Source organism: Schistosoma mansoni, chromosome 1 (assembly GCF_000237925.1).
Source record: "Schistosoma mansoni strain Puerto Rico chromosome 1, complete genome".
Taxonomy (NCBI): domain Eukaryota; kingdom Metazoa; phylum Platyhelminthes; class Trematoda; order Strigeidida; family Schistosomatidae; genus Schistosoma; species Schistosoma mansoni.
In genome coordinates this window covers 61,729,617-61,747,550 of record NC_031495.1, presented here as the reverse complement: position 1 = coordinate 61,747,550, position 17,934 = coordinate 61,729,617, and the positions used below count along the sequence as shown (strand labels likewise).

At 32.7% G+C, this 17,934-nt stretch overlaps 1 protein-coding gene across 1 annotated transcript in view; it reads right to left on the bottom strand.

Moving 5' to 3' along the window:
- The window catches only part of Smp_196920 (hypothetical protein), a gene marked incomplete at both ends in the record, with an annotated part of 53,438 nt that overhangs the window by 20,068 nt on the left and 15,436 nt on the right, over positions 1–17,934 (bottom strand). The window contains 4 exons of the mRNA XM_018795114.1: positions 1,297–1,437; positions 5,278–5,427; positions 6,818–6,913; positions 7,018–7,242. Of these exons, the coding sequence (XP_018649459.1) occupies positions 1,297–1,437; positions 5,278–5,427; positions 6,818–6,913; positions 7,018–7,242 (612 nt within the window). The remainder of the gene's footprint in view (positions 1–1,296; positions 1,438–5,277; positions 5,428–6,817; positions 6,914–7,017; positions 7,243–17,934) is intronic.

Below are 17,934 nucleotides of genomic sequence, written 5' to 3'. Positions count from 1 at the left end.
AATAGAGATGTAATCATAAGTTACAAAGTGTAACTTAGTCCAATGTTAAGAATAATTCAATATGGAGATTAGAATATTATGATTTGAAACAAAATTAACTACAATTACAAAACGCGCTTCGGAAGTACAATAAAAATATTTTAGCCACTAATAATTTTAAACAACTCTACACAAATATTGACCAGATCCCAGAAAATAAGTATCCAATAAGCACTAAATCAGTGTTATCATTGAGGAACATTAGTTATGATGACATATTTTTTGAATTATGCATATCATCCTGACGACTTTCAGGTGATACAATGATGAAAGAGAAATAGTCAGCTTATGATAAAGCACTATAGGATGAAGGATAAACTAAATAGATTGGCATTTATTAATTCCTCATAAATTTCTGGATGGAACACTGAACATTGTTCAATCAAATCGAATCTAGGAACAACGCAACTAGAAACAGAAAACAGTGATATGATTCTATTGCATTTTGTCGGGATGATCCTGAAAATTTTTCGCAATAGACATGACAAGCTCAGGAAACATTAGGAAGCATTTTATCCAATCAGCGTTTGATTAGAAGTCTTGCTAGAAATATTGCGAAAATGAAAAGTCACATATAGAGCTTCTAATTGGCTGATTACTACACTGCTACTGTGTTTAGTAGTGTTCTAGAATTTTCAGTAAAACCCAGAGACTTTTAAAATACTATAAAAACCCTATATTTTCTGTACATAAAGGAACCTTTGGAGTAAAGTGCTTTCCCGCATATTTTGTGCCTTTTCTCTCATATTCAAGTCGCTGTGCAGTTAGTTCTAGCTTGGGGGTTACAAGACTAGCTTAGGATCCGAATATAGCGTTTAACCAGTAAGACGTATCAATTTTTTCAAAGTATTCTTCATATTAAAACAAAAAAAGAAGCAAAACATGCATTCTAAATATAACATAAGTTATTCCGTTTAGATTCTTATTTGAAGTACATTGTTTAGTACAAATTCTTTTACTTCTTTTCATAAAAACTGCTAATTTCATTTAGATGACGCATTTCCCCTTTCTACTTGTCTTTACTATATTATACATTTAAAAAAAAATAAATTTTACATATACATTTTAAAAAATAAATTAAAACTTTATATGGTATACAGATAATAATAATAATAGTAATAATAGTATTAGCAATAATAATGGCAATAGTAATAATAATGGCGTAATTTATATGATTTTAAAATAAGCCCTAAAATATTTTTTTAAAAAAAGATGAAATTTATTATATAGAAACAAAAAAAACTTTAAAAATTTCACCTTTTGTAAATAATGATTGTTCATGTAAAATAATGGTACTTATTCCATCTATCCATATATTATTGACATCATTTCCAAGAATACACTGATATATACCGACATTTGATAATTGCATTGAATTAATTAACAATGAAGTATGATCTGAAAAGAGATATAGATGAATATAGAGAAAAGAACATGATCAAGTTTATTTACATGACCGGAAGAACTAGAACAGAAATTTAAAAAAAAAATACAGAAGAGACGAAAAAACAGACACAAAGATGAAAAATTGACTGTCTGGGATTTATCTGATTGGACAATCATGGATGGCGTCAGTGTCCATATAATTGAACAAAGTAATATCCGCAGAGCATATATACATGATATATGATAAAACTCATTAAAATATATACAAGAAAATTCAATTTAATTCAACTAAACATAAGGTTTTTAAAAGAGACATCAGCATAAGAGGAAAAATGGATGATTTTTATGATTAACCTGTTTTAAGACATGACGTCAGAAATAGATTTAATTTTAGTCTGAGTGAAAAATAAAAACTATGTTAGTGTAAAATAACAATAAAAGGACATCGTTCCAATCTTGTTGCTTAGTTTTTTTCAATTGACTAGTATTACCTAGCGTATGATATTTATGTGACTAGAATATTTTATTGCATGTTAAACAAAAGAGTGATAAGCAAAAATGGATAGTGGCTAGCAGTGGAATTCAGGACGCGCGTTTAGTTCTATTTGGGACTTCGTCAGCTGGATATACCTGCATCTCAGAGTTGATATTCACCCTGGGACTCGAACCCAGTACTGTTCGCTTGAAACGACATTGCTTGTGAATTAAGGCTATATAGAGGCAATACGCACAGTATGCACAATAAGAGACTGATCAATTGCAGTCCTAAACGTCAACAGGAAGATTCAACCAAACAATACCACGTGAATATAAAAGAGTGATAATTTGTATTAATCGAAAGTATATTTCAATTATGTTTATATAAGCATAAATGACTAAATTAAAAGATGAGATCATCATGATGATAATCACATTAAATATTTGTGATAAGTTTCTTTTCTATTAATGTGATACTCATTTGACTTTAGTTTAATAGCAGTGTAGTATGATTGATTTAACCGACAGTGAGTCAATCATAAACACCATAAAGCCTGGTTCAAATACACAATAGTTTGATTTTAATTAAATTACCAAGGGTGATAGAGCAGAAGATAAATAGTAGTATCATTGATAGTGAGAAAGACCGAACATTAGAGAATATGATTTGGAAAGAAAGGATGAATAGGAAGAAAATGTACGAAATAACACTGAGAAGGGGCAGACCAAAATATGACACCACTTCATGAAGTTATTGACTGTTGATTTAAGCCATGATGGTAGATGAAGACTATTTGGTAAAGGTCCTCATGGCAGCCAAGGTAGATGGTTTGCGAAGCTGCATGGTTAGCCTAAAATTATTTATAATGACGTAGACGTATCCATTCTGTATATTACTTTACGCTTTGGGTCCTAGTATATCTTCATACATAACTTTACATTCTGCGTTTTCAAAACATATTCTCAACGTTTATTCTGTCTCTTTAATATCGCTAATACATTATTTCGATCAGTGTTTTAGTTTATCATGTAATATCTATCTCGTAGTGCTAATATGGTATGGAAACTTGAGCTAACGCACATTTATAACAAGCTCTATGTTTAAAATGAATGACTGATAGGATCTTCCTCTGAAATGTTACCATTCATTTAATCACATTCAACTTGAAGACAAGGATCACTAATATCATTCACCATAACAATCGATTAATTCATTCTCCTACTTTTATTTAATGCAATTAACTGAAATATTTGTATTACAGTATTATATATTTTGCTATGTATACTGAGTAGTTACTGATCTTAATCTCAGCTTTTTTGAAAACATATTTACGCTGGTATAATTCAAACTAGTCGACAATAGGTGATTCACGGTAATATCAAATTTGATAATGCAAACTACAGTTATTGTAGCAATGAAGAATCGCCTATAAAAACCCCAAACCTAGAGAGAAAGAGCGAGAAAGGCCTGAATGTAGCCGATATAAAACAGTTGGGTTATCATTATTTCACTATAATGTAAAATGGATACTTCTGACACTGGAAGTATACAATCAAATAAACATCTTCATATTACAAATACTTAACATTGGAAAACCCATAGAAAAAGAAACCACAGAGCAAACCGAAAAAAGACATAACCAAATGTAGTGTGGAGGTGTTAGGGTATGTGTAACAGAGTAATAAAACAAAAGGAAAACCACCCTTACCGATATAGTTGAACAAGCAAACTTATAGGATACTTGTAAAGAGAAAAAACAGACAACATTCAAAACTAATAGATATTTCAACAATAGCAAGAATATCAACGCTATACATATGAACAAATATATTGTCATTACTATTATTATTATTATCTTTGTACTAGTAGTGATTGTTAATCTTTTTTTATTCGGTAAATGATATTTAGTCAAATGTACATATATCATGTACATGGTACAAGTAAATTCAAAGTTATTCACTCATTCATTCTACCTTGCTTTTATTCTCCACATCTCTTTCTTTCTCTACTTAACTTAATTTTCATGTTCATTGTCAAAAATCGGTTAAAATAACATGAAATAGTAAAACATGAGATTATAAATTGTCTTTTTTTAGAATAAAAAGGGAGAATATTAAAACAAGCAAGAAGACAGGGAATAGAGAGAGAACTGACGAAAGAAAAGGGTGATGATAAAGATTATGATTATGAATACAACAACAAGATAATAATAAAACAGGATATTGATATCATAGAATTTTCAGCATTTTTATCCTCAACTTTTTTAAAAAGCTAATACAATGAAAAAGAAAAGGGATGAGTAGAAAGGTAAGCACAATAAGTGATGAAACAGAGTAATCTAAGGAATGAAGAAAGCAGGGGAAAGCAAAAGTAAACAGATGAACAAAACATATATATAATACCACTATATAGACATGTAAGGTAGCTTATGAATCCTATAGACAACATAAAAGTAAACTGTGCAAAAGACGATAATTATCAACTGATCAGATTTAATTTAAATCTGAAACTGTACTCTCAATGACCAACAATTCAATATTAAAACTAATGAAATACGAAGGTCTTTGATCGAATATTTTACAATTGATACGTTATATCAATACAACTGTCAACCAACACGAAGATCAGAATTTTCAATACAAATGTTAAGACAGTTCTACTGTATGGGGTGGAGACGTGGAGAACTACGAAAGCCATCATCCAGAAGGTACAAGTATTTACCAACAGTTGTCTACGCAAGATACTTCGGATCAGATGGCCAGACATTATCAGCAACAAGCTACTGTGGAAGACAACAAACCAGATTCCAGCGGAGGAAGAAATCAGGAAGAAGCGCTGGAAGCGGATTGGACACACTTTGAAGAAATCACCCAATTGCGTCACAAGACAAGCCCTCACATGGAATCCTGAAGGCCAAAGGAGAAGAGGAAGACCAAAGAACACATTTCGCCGAGAAATAGAGGCAGACATGAAAAGAATGAACAAAAAATTGATAGAACTAGAAAGGAAGGCCCAGGACAGAGTGGGTTGGAGAATGCTGGTCGGCGGCCTATGCTCCATTGGGAGTAACAGGAGAAAGTAAGTAAGTAACGTTATGTTAATAACAATATATTAGATGATACATAATAATCACATAAAAATAATTTTGAATATTCTGGTGACTAACGGTTCTATGGGCGCATACAACCAATATCGAGAAAAATATCTGTAACATGGAAATCAATACTATTCTTTGATTTAACGTTAACCAAACATTTATAAAATATTCCGTTCATATAATTAATTGAATGTTAAGAAATAAGATAACAGACAAGATTTATCTAACAACCTTTTTCAAAAACCATATATATATATATATATATATATATACTTACATGGATTTATAGACACTGTTGATTGAACAGGAATTCCGTTGAAATACCAAATCGGTTTCATATCAATTATAGAACTTATACATGATAAATTAATAGAATCACCTATATTCGTTTTAATATTCTGCGGATAAACGATTAATTGAGGTAAGGCTGAAATAACAATAATAAGTTTTTAAAAAAAAGAAAACAATGATAAATATATATTTGTAGATATCACATTAAACATAAAATTGTTTTGGGGAAACAAAAAGGCAAACAAATTTTAACAGGAAGATATAATTAAGGGGGGGGGAAATGTATGATTTTAAAGTATGTAATAAGGTAATCATTTTTTGATGAAACGAGATGGAATTTGAAAATAATAATTAAAGAAAAAACAAACTTGTAAGTAACATTTATGATAAAATACATAATTCAGTAGTACATTGAGCCAATAGACCTCTTTTTCATTTTGTTTCACTAAACGCAACACCGTATTTATGACGTTGAAACAATTGAACAAATATTAAATGTTTGTGAAATAATACTTTGAACTGTGAAAGGGAAATGTAAGTCAAAACTACTCGGTTGTAAGTGTTATTTATCAATACTAAATATGAGACATTACGCAATTAAAGTGGATCGACTGATGAGATGATAAACAATAATTGAGTTAACTGATTGACGGTTTACCACAGAATAATATCTTGAGTGATAAAAGCGTGATTCGAAAAAAAATCTGAGAATGATCAAATTACAAATGGACACTAAATTATGAAGTCAGTGCTTCAAGGTATGTATAAAAGTGCAAGATTCCTGGTCAAATCACTAGATACTATAATTATCGACAAATGAAAATTACATTTCGTTACTGGACATTATTCACAATATTTCCTGGAATCATCTACTCTTTCTTGTTATGATTTTTATATTGAACAATGTATTATTCTAATTTGTAAGGATATGAGTTGTTGTTATTCTTGATTGAATTTTGATCGGTCTTAGTTGGCATATGAACATCATGGAGGGATTGACTCGATAATCATTTTATCACAGGTTTTGTAGGAGACGGATTGTAGCTAATAGTGAAATTGAGTAAAACAACCAGATGACTCAAATTCTTACAAATTAAATTAAATGCATACACGTAGCACAAGTAGGTAGCCTAAACTTAATTATTTTACTATATTTTGATGCTTGTTTATTCATATCAAAATGAACTTAACATAAACAAGATGGAATGTGGCCAGCATTGAAATCTAAGGGGTGTGTTTTGTTCTGTGTGGGACTCACTAGCTGAATGTACCGGTACGTCAAAGTTCATTTTCGTACCGATAGTTCAAGTCAATACCTTACGTCTACACACCCAACGCATTATCTGCTTAACCCGTAAATGCAGATAGTTACTCACTTGAATAGGTTTTTGAATTATTCCAAGAAAAAATTTATAACCAGACTAATCCGTTTTTCTGGGATTACACATTTTACATGCATTGATTTCAGATTTGTGGGAAAAAATGTTAGGCATATTCATGTATATTTCTTAAAAAGCTTAACTTACGAAGAACCTTTAAATAGGCATATGACGTAATATTGTTAACTGTACAGAAGTACAATCCTTCATCATTCTTCGACAAACTATATATATCTAAAACGCCTAGAAGAAAGAAAAAAACATGTGGAGAATTGATTACTTATCGATTAAGCAGTTGTATCTATTTGAAAAATATGCACAAAATTTTTCTCAACGTTTGGACTTACCAAATAAAGCGTCAAACTTTTGATTTCCATTAGATACACCTATAACTCGACTCACATTAGGCACATATGGTTTTGGAGAACTGAATACGCAAGGTAATGTTATATTCTGACTTTCATAAGCAATTATTTCTATCGGTTTCCTAATATCATTGACCGCATCAATATCCAATAGACTACCATCCAAATTCATGTATAAAACATTTTTTAATGAAGGATTGGGAGAGACTAAAATAAAATTATATAAAGTAGCTGATGTGAATTTTGAGACTAAAGAAAAAATTATACATGGACGAATTAAGTTATTCAATGTAGAACCGCTCGAAAAAAAACACAAAAACTGACCACTCATAAAAATCATGTTAACACAGATACAAGAAATAAACAATTCCACTCTTTATTATCAAACAACAACAAGTCAGTCATGATCGACTTAAAGTCTGACACACATATACGCTGACCCAAACTCCTATACCACATTAACATGACGAGATAAGTAGAAAATTGGTCGAAATACACAAAATCTCTGTGATTTGCTACAGTACATATTTAGGAATCCCGGAGATGGTATTTGTATATATCATTTCTCCCTACTCAAGGTTCACTGAATGTACTACATTAACCATTAAGTATAACCTTTATTTACCTATTTAAACACATAAATATTGGTACAATGGGGCACCAGATAAATATGCGCCACACAAATCTCATTTGATTTGTGTGACGGCTGTGATACTGCCCAAGTGCCCAAACTGAAGCAGGTGGTTTTCTTAGGGGGCCACACCCGAGGCCTTTGACCTAAACACCTGATCCAAAAGGCAGTGGAGCATCGTAAGGAGATGCAGTCCCATGGTAGCTGGTGACCAACGATTGATTCATACGCCATTTGTTGCCGCAGGATACTGGAACCCATGAGCATCATCGGTTTGGAATCAGGGTTTTCCAACTCCTCTGAGTGGACTTTCCGTGTCCATCAACCCGGTTAAAGAGCCAGACATTCGCTTTTCGTCCTCTCAATTTCGTAAACAACAGTAATGCCACGAGAAGGCAGTGAGTAGAACTTCCCTGGCAGAGGCTATATACGCGTGGCCATGTGAGAGGATTTCGAGAGGGAGAGCGGACTCTCCCCACTCTCGACCGTACCAGGGCATTCGGGGGGGGGGGAGGGGTAAATATAACCTAACAGTACACATGACGTCTGTAATTTAAACCGGCTACTTTTACCTATTTTAAGCCGTATCATCTTATTTCATAACTTACAACTGCGTTTGACATTTCATTAATTTATGAAAATCTTCTTATACTAACTAAATTAATATATAATTCCGCACTTTGCTAAATTGAATCATTGATACTATATGTAATTAACATTCAAGCAATTATTCATTTTCATTCTTAAAATCTCTTTTATTAAATATCATTTACTATAGACAAATAAAAGTTTTATAAATGCTAATACCTAATTAATCAGTATATAATTATTCTTAGAATAATACATGTAGGTGAAAAATGCCATAATAATGTATTCGTCTAAAAAGAGAATTATAAGTTTATTATGTAATAAGTAGGAATTATTCAGGAAGAAAATTTGAAAGACATAAAGAAATTTCAGTAAAAATATTGTACGAAAATAAAAAAAAAACAGATTAATGGATAAAGTGCTGATTATTCAGAAAAACAAAAAAAGGTAGTAACAACTAATATATAAGATCATGAGTTAATTGAAGCTAGATCACCATGGAAATCCTGGAAGCATTGGACGGCCGTTTTGTCCTATTGTGGGACTGACTCCTCAGCAGTGCGCATCCACGATCACGCCTCGCGAGATTCAAACCCAGGACCTACCAGTCTCGCGCCAGAGCACTTAACCGATAGACCACTGAGCTGGCCGGCATTCAACGGTGTTAATGTCTAACCTCAACTAATCCACGAAATTGCGCGACCAACTTCCATTGTACTGAGATAGATACCTGTCTCTACCTGATATGGATTAGCTTCACTGCGGGATCGTGGATGCGCACTGCTGATGAGTCCCATAATAGGACGAAACGGTCGTGCAGTGCTTCCAGGTTTTGCATGGCGGTCTAGTTTCAATTGATTCATGATCTCAGCTATATAAAATTACTAAAATCTCCACGAAACCCCCTTCTGATAATATATAAGAAGTGAACCATATTAAAAAAAAAAACTAAAATTGAATATACAAACAAATGGATCGTGAATCTCTAATTCAATAGTTAATTATTTGTGAAATCTTTTACGATTAGACAAAGGTTTATAGAGGAAATATGTCAGTTTAAAGTTAGTACTGAACTGATTTTGAAAAGAGTTCTTGACTGAAGCCCATGAAATAATTGTAATTTATATTGTTGAAGATTATGAATAAAATGGTTCAAAATCGTTGTAAAGTTAACTTATATATTGCTACGAGAGAAAAGCCAAGGAATATCTACAAGAGGGACCGTATGAACTAATCAAAGATGCAAAAAGCAGAACTACGCTCAATAAACTTAAGGCGGAAACAAGTAAAATCTTACATTCGTTAAAGGTCAAGCTCGGAACGCCATTATGGTTTATGCTAAATCCAAAAAGTTGTAACCCTTGTAGATTCTATGGACTCTTGAAGATTCACAAGGATAATACTCCACTAAGACCAGTGGTCGATTTCACAAATTCACCGACTTACAACCTAGCGAAATACTTAGCTAGGATACTAAAACCGTATGAAAAATTGATTAATCATAGAATTAAAAACTCTATGGAATTTAAAAATGTTTTGATACCATCGACATAGAAGAGGATGAAGTAATGGCAAGTTTTGATGTTTCTTCCTTATTTACTAACGTATCTATCAACAGAGCGTTGGATATTATTTATGTTTAATTAGAATCTGATATGGATTTGAATTTACGTTGCCCGTTAGATCCATCTGAGTTTATCAAATGTTTGGAACTATGTTTAAGGTCCACCTTATTCATATTTCGAGGAGATCTATACAGACAAAAAGAAGGTATAGCTATGGGTTCACCAGTTTCTCCGATTGTTGCGAATTTATTCATGCATTCCTTAGAAACTGGTGCAGTCGCAAGAAGTTTATGTCCACCAAAGGTCTGGCTACGGTATATAGATGACATTTTTGTTATCATTAAACAGGACTATTTGGAAGAATTGTTTGCAAATGTGAACAACATTTCGGAACAAATTAATCTAACGAAGGAAATGGAGTCTGTTGACCACAAACTGGCATTTCTCGACTGTATGGTTGAGCGAAGACTTAATAATAGGAAGTTGAAAATAAATGTTTTCAGAAAATCAACACATTCAGAAAGATACTTAGATTTTGATTCGGCTCATGCTTTATGTACGAAAGTCACAGTTGTTAGAAATTTAATTAACAGAAGTCTTAAGCTTGTTACAGATAAGGAAGACCAACAATATCAATTGAATAGGATTTTATCTACACTTAGGGATAACAACTACCCAAAAGAGTTTTTAAGGAAGATTGTTAGAAAGGAAAGAAAAGCTAAACTACAATGTGTACAGAAAGATTGGAAGTCCACTGTAGTTATACCATACCGTAGTGAAACATCGGAAGAAATCAAGCGGATCTTAAGCATGATATAAGAGTGTATTTTAGAACATGTGACACTATAAGATCGTCATTGGTGAAGGTTAAGGATAGGTTACCAAAGGAAGAACAACAAAATATTGTCTATGAGATCAATTGTCATGATTGTAATGCGGCTTATATTGGAGAAACATCCAAACAATTGAAGGTAAGGTTGAAGGAACACAAACAATGTTTAAAAAATGTTCCCAAAACTTCGGTTGACATAAGGAAACTTGAGAATAAGTCTGCAATAGCGTTACATGCGTTGGAAACGGGACACATGATTAATTTTGAAGGGGCCAAAATACTTCAGAAAGGTTTCAACACTCATAAAGAAAGATAGACAGCAGAAGCGCTGTATATATGGGTGAATAAGAACAGCCTAAACAGAAAGGATGGTATTCAGCTAGCTACCACTTGGCAAATATTCATCAACAAGTAATTTGACCTTTTCTTTTATTCAACCTGTTTACTTCACGTGAATCGTTATTATGACTGAAATCAATATGAGTTATGTTTAACATTACAATTATGTACTTGATGATTCTCATTTTATTTGCAATTTCGATGATTCAGAAAGAGAAAAGAACTTTTCAACCTTCATTTTGCACTTTTATTCTTATTTTTACTTCACATAGAAACATATCAACACTGAATATCATTCATTAATAACTCATCTTACACATACATACATACACACAATTTATGCAGTCTCCTTTTATTTTACATCGTTGAACTTTTCACTTGATTCTCATTCAACTGACTCATATTATCCTGTTTACAAAAACTTCGACATCCAAATATGATTGGATTAAAAAGTAGTAGAGATTTTGATATGATTGTTAAAAAAACACTATATATTTCTTTGATGATTTCCCTGAAGAAGTCCAGACAAGTTAGCTGGACGAAACGTTGGAATTATTTATATTTCAATCGCTGAGACTAGTTCAAATATAATTTTTTCACATATAATGAATTCTCTATACTCGGCGCCCAATTATTGTCAAACTATTCGTTTTAACCTTGACGAATATTCGTTTAAAATATATATTGCTTCGTTCTAAATCTTGAGATTTGCAACTATTTTATATATTTTATTCAGAATTTTTAAACTATATGGTAATATGACTTGAAAAGTATGAATAAAACGTCACTAATATCCTAATAAGGTCAAGCGTGCGAAGAGCCCCATCTCCCTCTGGAAATACTCTTATATACCCATTTCCAGAGTACGGAGGATCGGCATAGGGGAGCTGAAAAATCATGATTCCAAACTAATGGTGCACACTGGCTGCAAGATCCTGAGGGAACTAATGGCATATGAACATATTCTTGGTCACTGATTACCATGAGAGTGTATCTCCTAACGTTGCTCCAGGGCCTTGTGGGTTAGATTTATAGGTCAAAGGCTAAAGGAGTGGCTCTCTAAGAAAGTCACTGCTTCAGTTTGGGCACGCGAGCAGTATCCCAGCACATACATAAATTCAATGACTTATTACGTGACGCATATATATCGTGGTGCCCCTTTTACCAATGTTTGTGTGAATAAATAAATAGATAAATTATATTGCCATGACCATTTAAGTCTCAATATAATTAATACCATTGATTTTTACTCCAATATAAATCAAGTTTTAAGTTGTTTATAACGATGAACCAAGGCACTATTTGTATAGCAAACAATTTTAACAGTTTTTTAATGAGAAACTAAATAAAAGTATCGATCAATAACGCTAGATACGGAAGTATCTCAATTGATTTGGGACAAATCGAACAATTTTTGAAGACAAATTGATAACAATCCCAACATGAATAATTAGGTGTACAGTCAGATTGTTTTTATACAATAACCCGAAGTTTGTGCTGATGATGTCGTTCAGAAGGATGATGAAAGCTCCACGACCAAACCATCCAGCTCAGAGAACAAAACTCCATCAAAATAATTCTGTGTAATATGATTTATATAAACGTAGTCAGCATAAAAATAAAGAAACAAATTAGAACAGCTGATAAAATTATGAAATTAACTCTACCGAAATGATTAGGATAAATGTTTTAAAGCTACTACTAAAAAATAACCTGGGTTATTTTAAAAACGTAAGACTGAAATGCAGGAACATTGAGCATTAGGAGAAATTAACAATTGTATGTAAACATGATCCTTGTTTAATAACCTAATTTCAATGTTGAAAATTAATTATTTTTTCACTCTTTGTGTTCTGCCAAATTCTAATCTTCTCTATGTTTTCCTCTTTCCAAATTTATTTCACTAGATTATACTCCTTCAAAAACATCTTCAAACCCTAATCTTTCGGAATACTGCTTATACTCTTACTACCTCTACCACTATGGGATTTGAATCGACAACTGCATCTCTGTGTTAATATGGTATGACAACTCGAACTGATGTACGTACAAACGAAGTTCTACGTTCTGACTGACTGGTTGTCAGTCAGTCAGCTACAACGTAGGACCAGGCACATATATGCAGCGGTCCAAGTTGCCATACCTCGTTAGCACAACAAGATCAACACCGGATTCATAGTAGTTAATTTAGTGTTGGTGGTAGTATATAAATTATAGGTTGTATATAAAGATATAGTACAGGAAGGAAGAGAGATATGAAGCAATTTTAATCTCATAGTTTAAGGGAAGATAAAGAGTGTATACACCTACGCCATTGTGATCGATTATGAGCCACGTCACCTAGAGTTTCCAACCATTGGTTACGATAGTCACGTGGACCCCAACCAGGTAGTCTGCATCTGCCAACATGGCTCAGGCTAGAAGTTAGTGACTTCAAACACTGATGCCATGTTTTGGTTTGGCCGCCCCTAACTCTCTTCCAACCATCCCCAATACTAGTCAACATTGCGCGTCGTGGTAATCGGTGTTCAGGCATACGTAACACGTGGCCCAACCATCTCAGTCGATGAAGATTCATGACCTCATCAACTGATTTACCATCATTCCCTAATACCCTGCGTCTAACCTCACTATTACTTACCCGGTTATCCCACCAGATGCGAGCAATATTTCTAAGGCATCTGTGGTCAAATACTAGTAACCTACGAGTATCTTCTACTCTTAATGACCATGTTTCACAGCCGTAAAGTAGAACAGAGCGAACTGCTGTGCAGTATACTCGTCCCTTAATTGATAGACGGATATCTCATCTTCGCCATAGGTGACGTAAGTTGGCAAAAGCCAAACGAGCTTTTTGAATCCGTGCAGAGATTTCGTCAGACACCAACCCATTAGGGCTGATCAGACTTCCAAGATAAGTGAAGTTGTCGACGCGTTCGACTACTTCACTCCCTATCCTTAGTTCAGGTGTTGACGCAGACCAGTCCTGGAGTAACAATTTACATTTGGATGGGGAGAAACGCATCCCAAACATCCTGGCATTATTACTCAGTTCTAACAGAAGACTCTGCATTTTGTCAGCGTCTTCACCAAACAGGACTATGTCATCTGCGTATTCTAAGTCGACAAGTGAACCTCCTGGTAGAAGATCAATTCCTGAAAATTCAGTCGACGAGAGTGTTATTTCCAGCAACAGGTCTATAATGAAGTTAAACAAAAATGGGGATAGTGGACAGCCTTGACGGACACCACTTGAGGTTGTAAAATCAGACGACAGTTCGCCATAAGCTCTCACTCGACTGGTAGTGTTCTAGTAAAGAGCCTTCACAAGGTTTATGTACTTCTCAGGTACACCTTTCAATGACAGACACTGCCACAGAACCTCTCGGTCTACAGAGTCAAATGCTGCTTTTAAGTCAAGAAAAACTATCATTGTCGGACGGCGATAAGCGTGTCTGTGCTCTAAAACTTGACGAATGGTGAATATGTGGTCGATACAGCCACGACCAGGTCTGAAGTCAGCATGATTTTCTCGTGTTTGCAGTTCACGAGGGACTGACTGGTTGACATATATAATAAACAATATAATATAATTGTAAACGGTTTTATTTTACTTATTGTAATGAAACAATAATAACCAAGACAATTCATTAAACCTTCAGAGAACTAACAATATTCAGTGATGCATTCTTTTGAAAACAACGATGAATTATGAAATATCAGTTTAGCAAATGTAATACGTAGAAAAGTTTCAAAACTACAAAAAAAACAGTTAACATGAAACGTAATTTTAATAAAGTAAGTATTTCAAAACAAATTGGAGCGAAGTGGAACCAGTAGTAACTTAAGTTTCTTCAATAACCAATTCATTAAAATACAATCAATTAATTTTGATGTAGATAGTCCAAAAGCATCAGTCAATTAACCGCATATTATTATTTCTTAAAGTGAATCACTACTCATTAAACGATCATCTTCTGTTCTTTTTCTTATCTCTTTTGCACATAATGAGTTATTTCTATCGGAATTTGTATGGTGATATCTTAGTCAAATTATAATATTTCCCCCAAAAAACAGTATGCATTACTTTAAAACTATCTTCTTTTCTTTTCCTAACCAAACAATCATTTTTGACCACCCAACTATGCATATAGTCAAGATTATAAGTGATTTAAAACGTACAAAGATACAGAAACGAAACGAAAAAGAGGGGAAACATGAAAAAGTTACCGCACAAAAAAAAAAAATAGGCAAACAAAAAAAAACAAAATATAGTTATTAATAATAATGATAATCTTTACAACTGAACAAACTAAAAACAACTATTTATTTTGTCCAATAAAAAGTTAAGCAAATACACTTAGATTCTAGAATTGTTATTATGATCTAATAAAATATGATAAATGAAAAACACATTTTCTAACAATTTAGAAATTATTATTACTAGGGGTGTTATTGATGGCGACAGGTTAACAATTAAACAAACTCCGAAAATTTGTTTTTTTTTTCCACCACACAAAGATATGCATCTAACATAAAAACATACAATTACTTTTTTAAGCTAGAAAAAGAAAAATACAGAACACATAGACTGGTAGAATTTTGTAAATTATTTCAATATATATTCATGAAAAAAATCATAGTAAAACTAGTATGCATGAACGTGAACTACATAATCTTTTTTCATGGTATCTCTTTAAAGTGATCAGAATGAGAATCGAAGATAAGAAATGATTAAAAGCGGAGAAATGAGGAAAGATGGAAAAAACAAACAAGAACATACAGTTAATTTCCAGTAAGAATGATTGTAAGAGAATATGTACATTCATTTATTATATGGATTGCCTTCAGCCGCTAACATCCTACAAGCAATTACATCAGTCATTAAAAATATAACATGTATACGTACCTACATTAGAGAATTCTTAATTAAATCTGAACATGCTATAGAGAAGTAAATTAATAACATATAAAATAATTAGGGAGAAATTAAGAAGAATCTTTTAAATACATGAACATCCTAGATAAGAAAACGGAGAGGAGATCATGGAAACTGGGATATCACTGTCAATTTATGTTTTATTTGTGGCTACTAATTTACATCTACATGCCAAAGCACATATATTAGTAGAATAGTAAAGTTTAGTGTCTACATTTTTGATTAAATTTCATAAAAGTTAATACTAAAGTGGATGGAGCTCTGTTCGTTTTTACCGAGTATCTGAATGGGAACTTTGTTGAGTACGTTGTTATCAAAAGATGCACCCAATGATTGATATTGCTTTGCTCTGATGACAGTTTGAGGAGTCGGTTACGTAATATTTTTCATACGACCTTCATCATAAATTCTTGCTAATTGTTTCTAAACTGGGCATTTTTGAAGCGCTATAAAGACTATGACATAGTTCTTACATTTCTAAAAATTTTATACTTATATTTTCTCAGTTTGTTCTTCTAAGATATTTATATGTTCAGAAGATTCTTCTTAATTTCTCCTTAATTATTTTATATGTTATTAATCTACATCTTTATAGCATTTCTAGTTCCCTAATGTAGGTACGCATAGATGTTATAGTTTTGTTTGTAGGATGTCAGCGGCTGAAGAGAATCCACGTAATAAATGAATTTACACATTCTGTTACAAATTCTGTTCCTACTTTATTAGGATTTCACGACGGGAAAAATTGTATGAAACACAGTTGTAGAAAAAACGGAAATAAAGTGAGATAGTGAGATTTTTTATTCGGTTCAAAGAGAAACCTATCTACTCTTAGTCAATAAATCATAAATGATGTAGAAGAAGACAATAATTTGTATATATTTAAATGACTGCACTTCACAAAATCTTAATGATGAAATGGTAACTTAACAAAATGAAAAGCAAAAAGGGTATTGAGTAATATTAAATGCGAAGGAAAGCTAAACATGAGAAATGTAATACGATAATAGTTATGAATGAAACCATTTCAGATTTAGGGGGAACGTAGAAATGAAATGTAACTGTCTTGCTACAACCGAAGTTGAGTTTCAGATAATAGATTGAGCCCGAAAAAGAAGGAAATAATTCCTGAATTTGACAGTGCGAAACCACCAATAAGTAATTTTTTTAACACAAAAGGCAGTCTCAGTGTTTAACGTTTCGAAACACATATAAATGTGTTTATATCTTATTTCCACAGGTAAGTATGAATTTATTTATGATGATGATATGAAGAACATTGAATGATGCAAATTCAATTAGAGAGGACAATTATCCAATGAACTTCCATAAAATGATCTAAACTGTTTTTATTGTATAAGCACTCTAACTAACCAGATGGGAATGGAGTTCAATTCAAATGAAATATACCATGGTAATTGGTGTTTTTAGGAAATCGATAAAATTATTAGGCAAAAACAAATACCACAACCTCATGTAGTAAAAAAGTTGGTTATCCATATCCGGAAAGGGTTAACTGAATACGTTATTTACTAAGTACAAACTTATGTACATAGCTTTGACAATACTATTTTATTTGTAGCTTTAATGCTCATGATTCCACTGATTCCCTGGAATTAAATTAACTGAAAGAGTAAAGGTTCGAAACTCTGAGTATTTGAAAATCAGTCAGTCAGTCAGTCACAACGTAGAACTTCGTACGTACGTACATCAGTTCGAGTTGCCATACCACATTAGCACAGAGATGCAGTTGTCGATTCAAATCCCATAGTGGTAGAAGTAGTAGGAGTATAATCAGAAATCCAAAAGATTAGGGGTTTCAAGAAATTATTGAAGGAGTATAGTACAGTGAAATAAATTTGGAAAGAGAAAAAGATAAAGACATGAGGAATTCAGAAGATTAGAATTTGGTAGAACACAAAGAGTGGATGCATCTTCGCCATTGCAAACGATTTTGAGCCATGTCATTCAAGGTCTCTAACCATCGGTTGCTGTCATCTCGCGA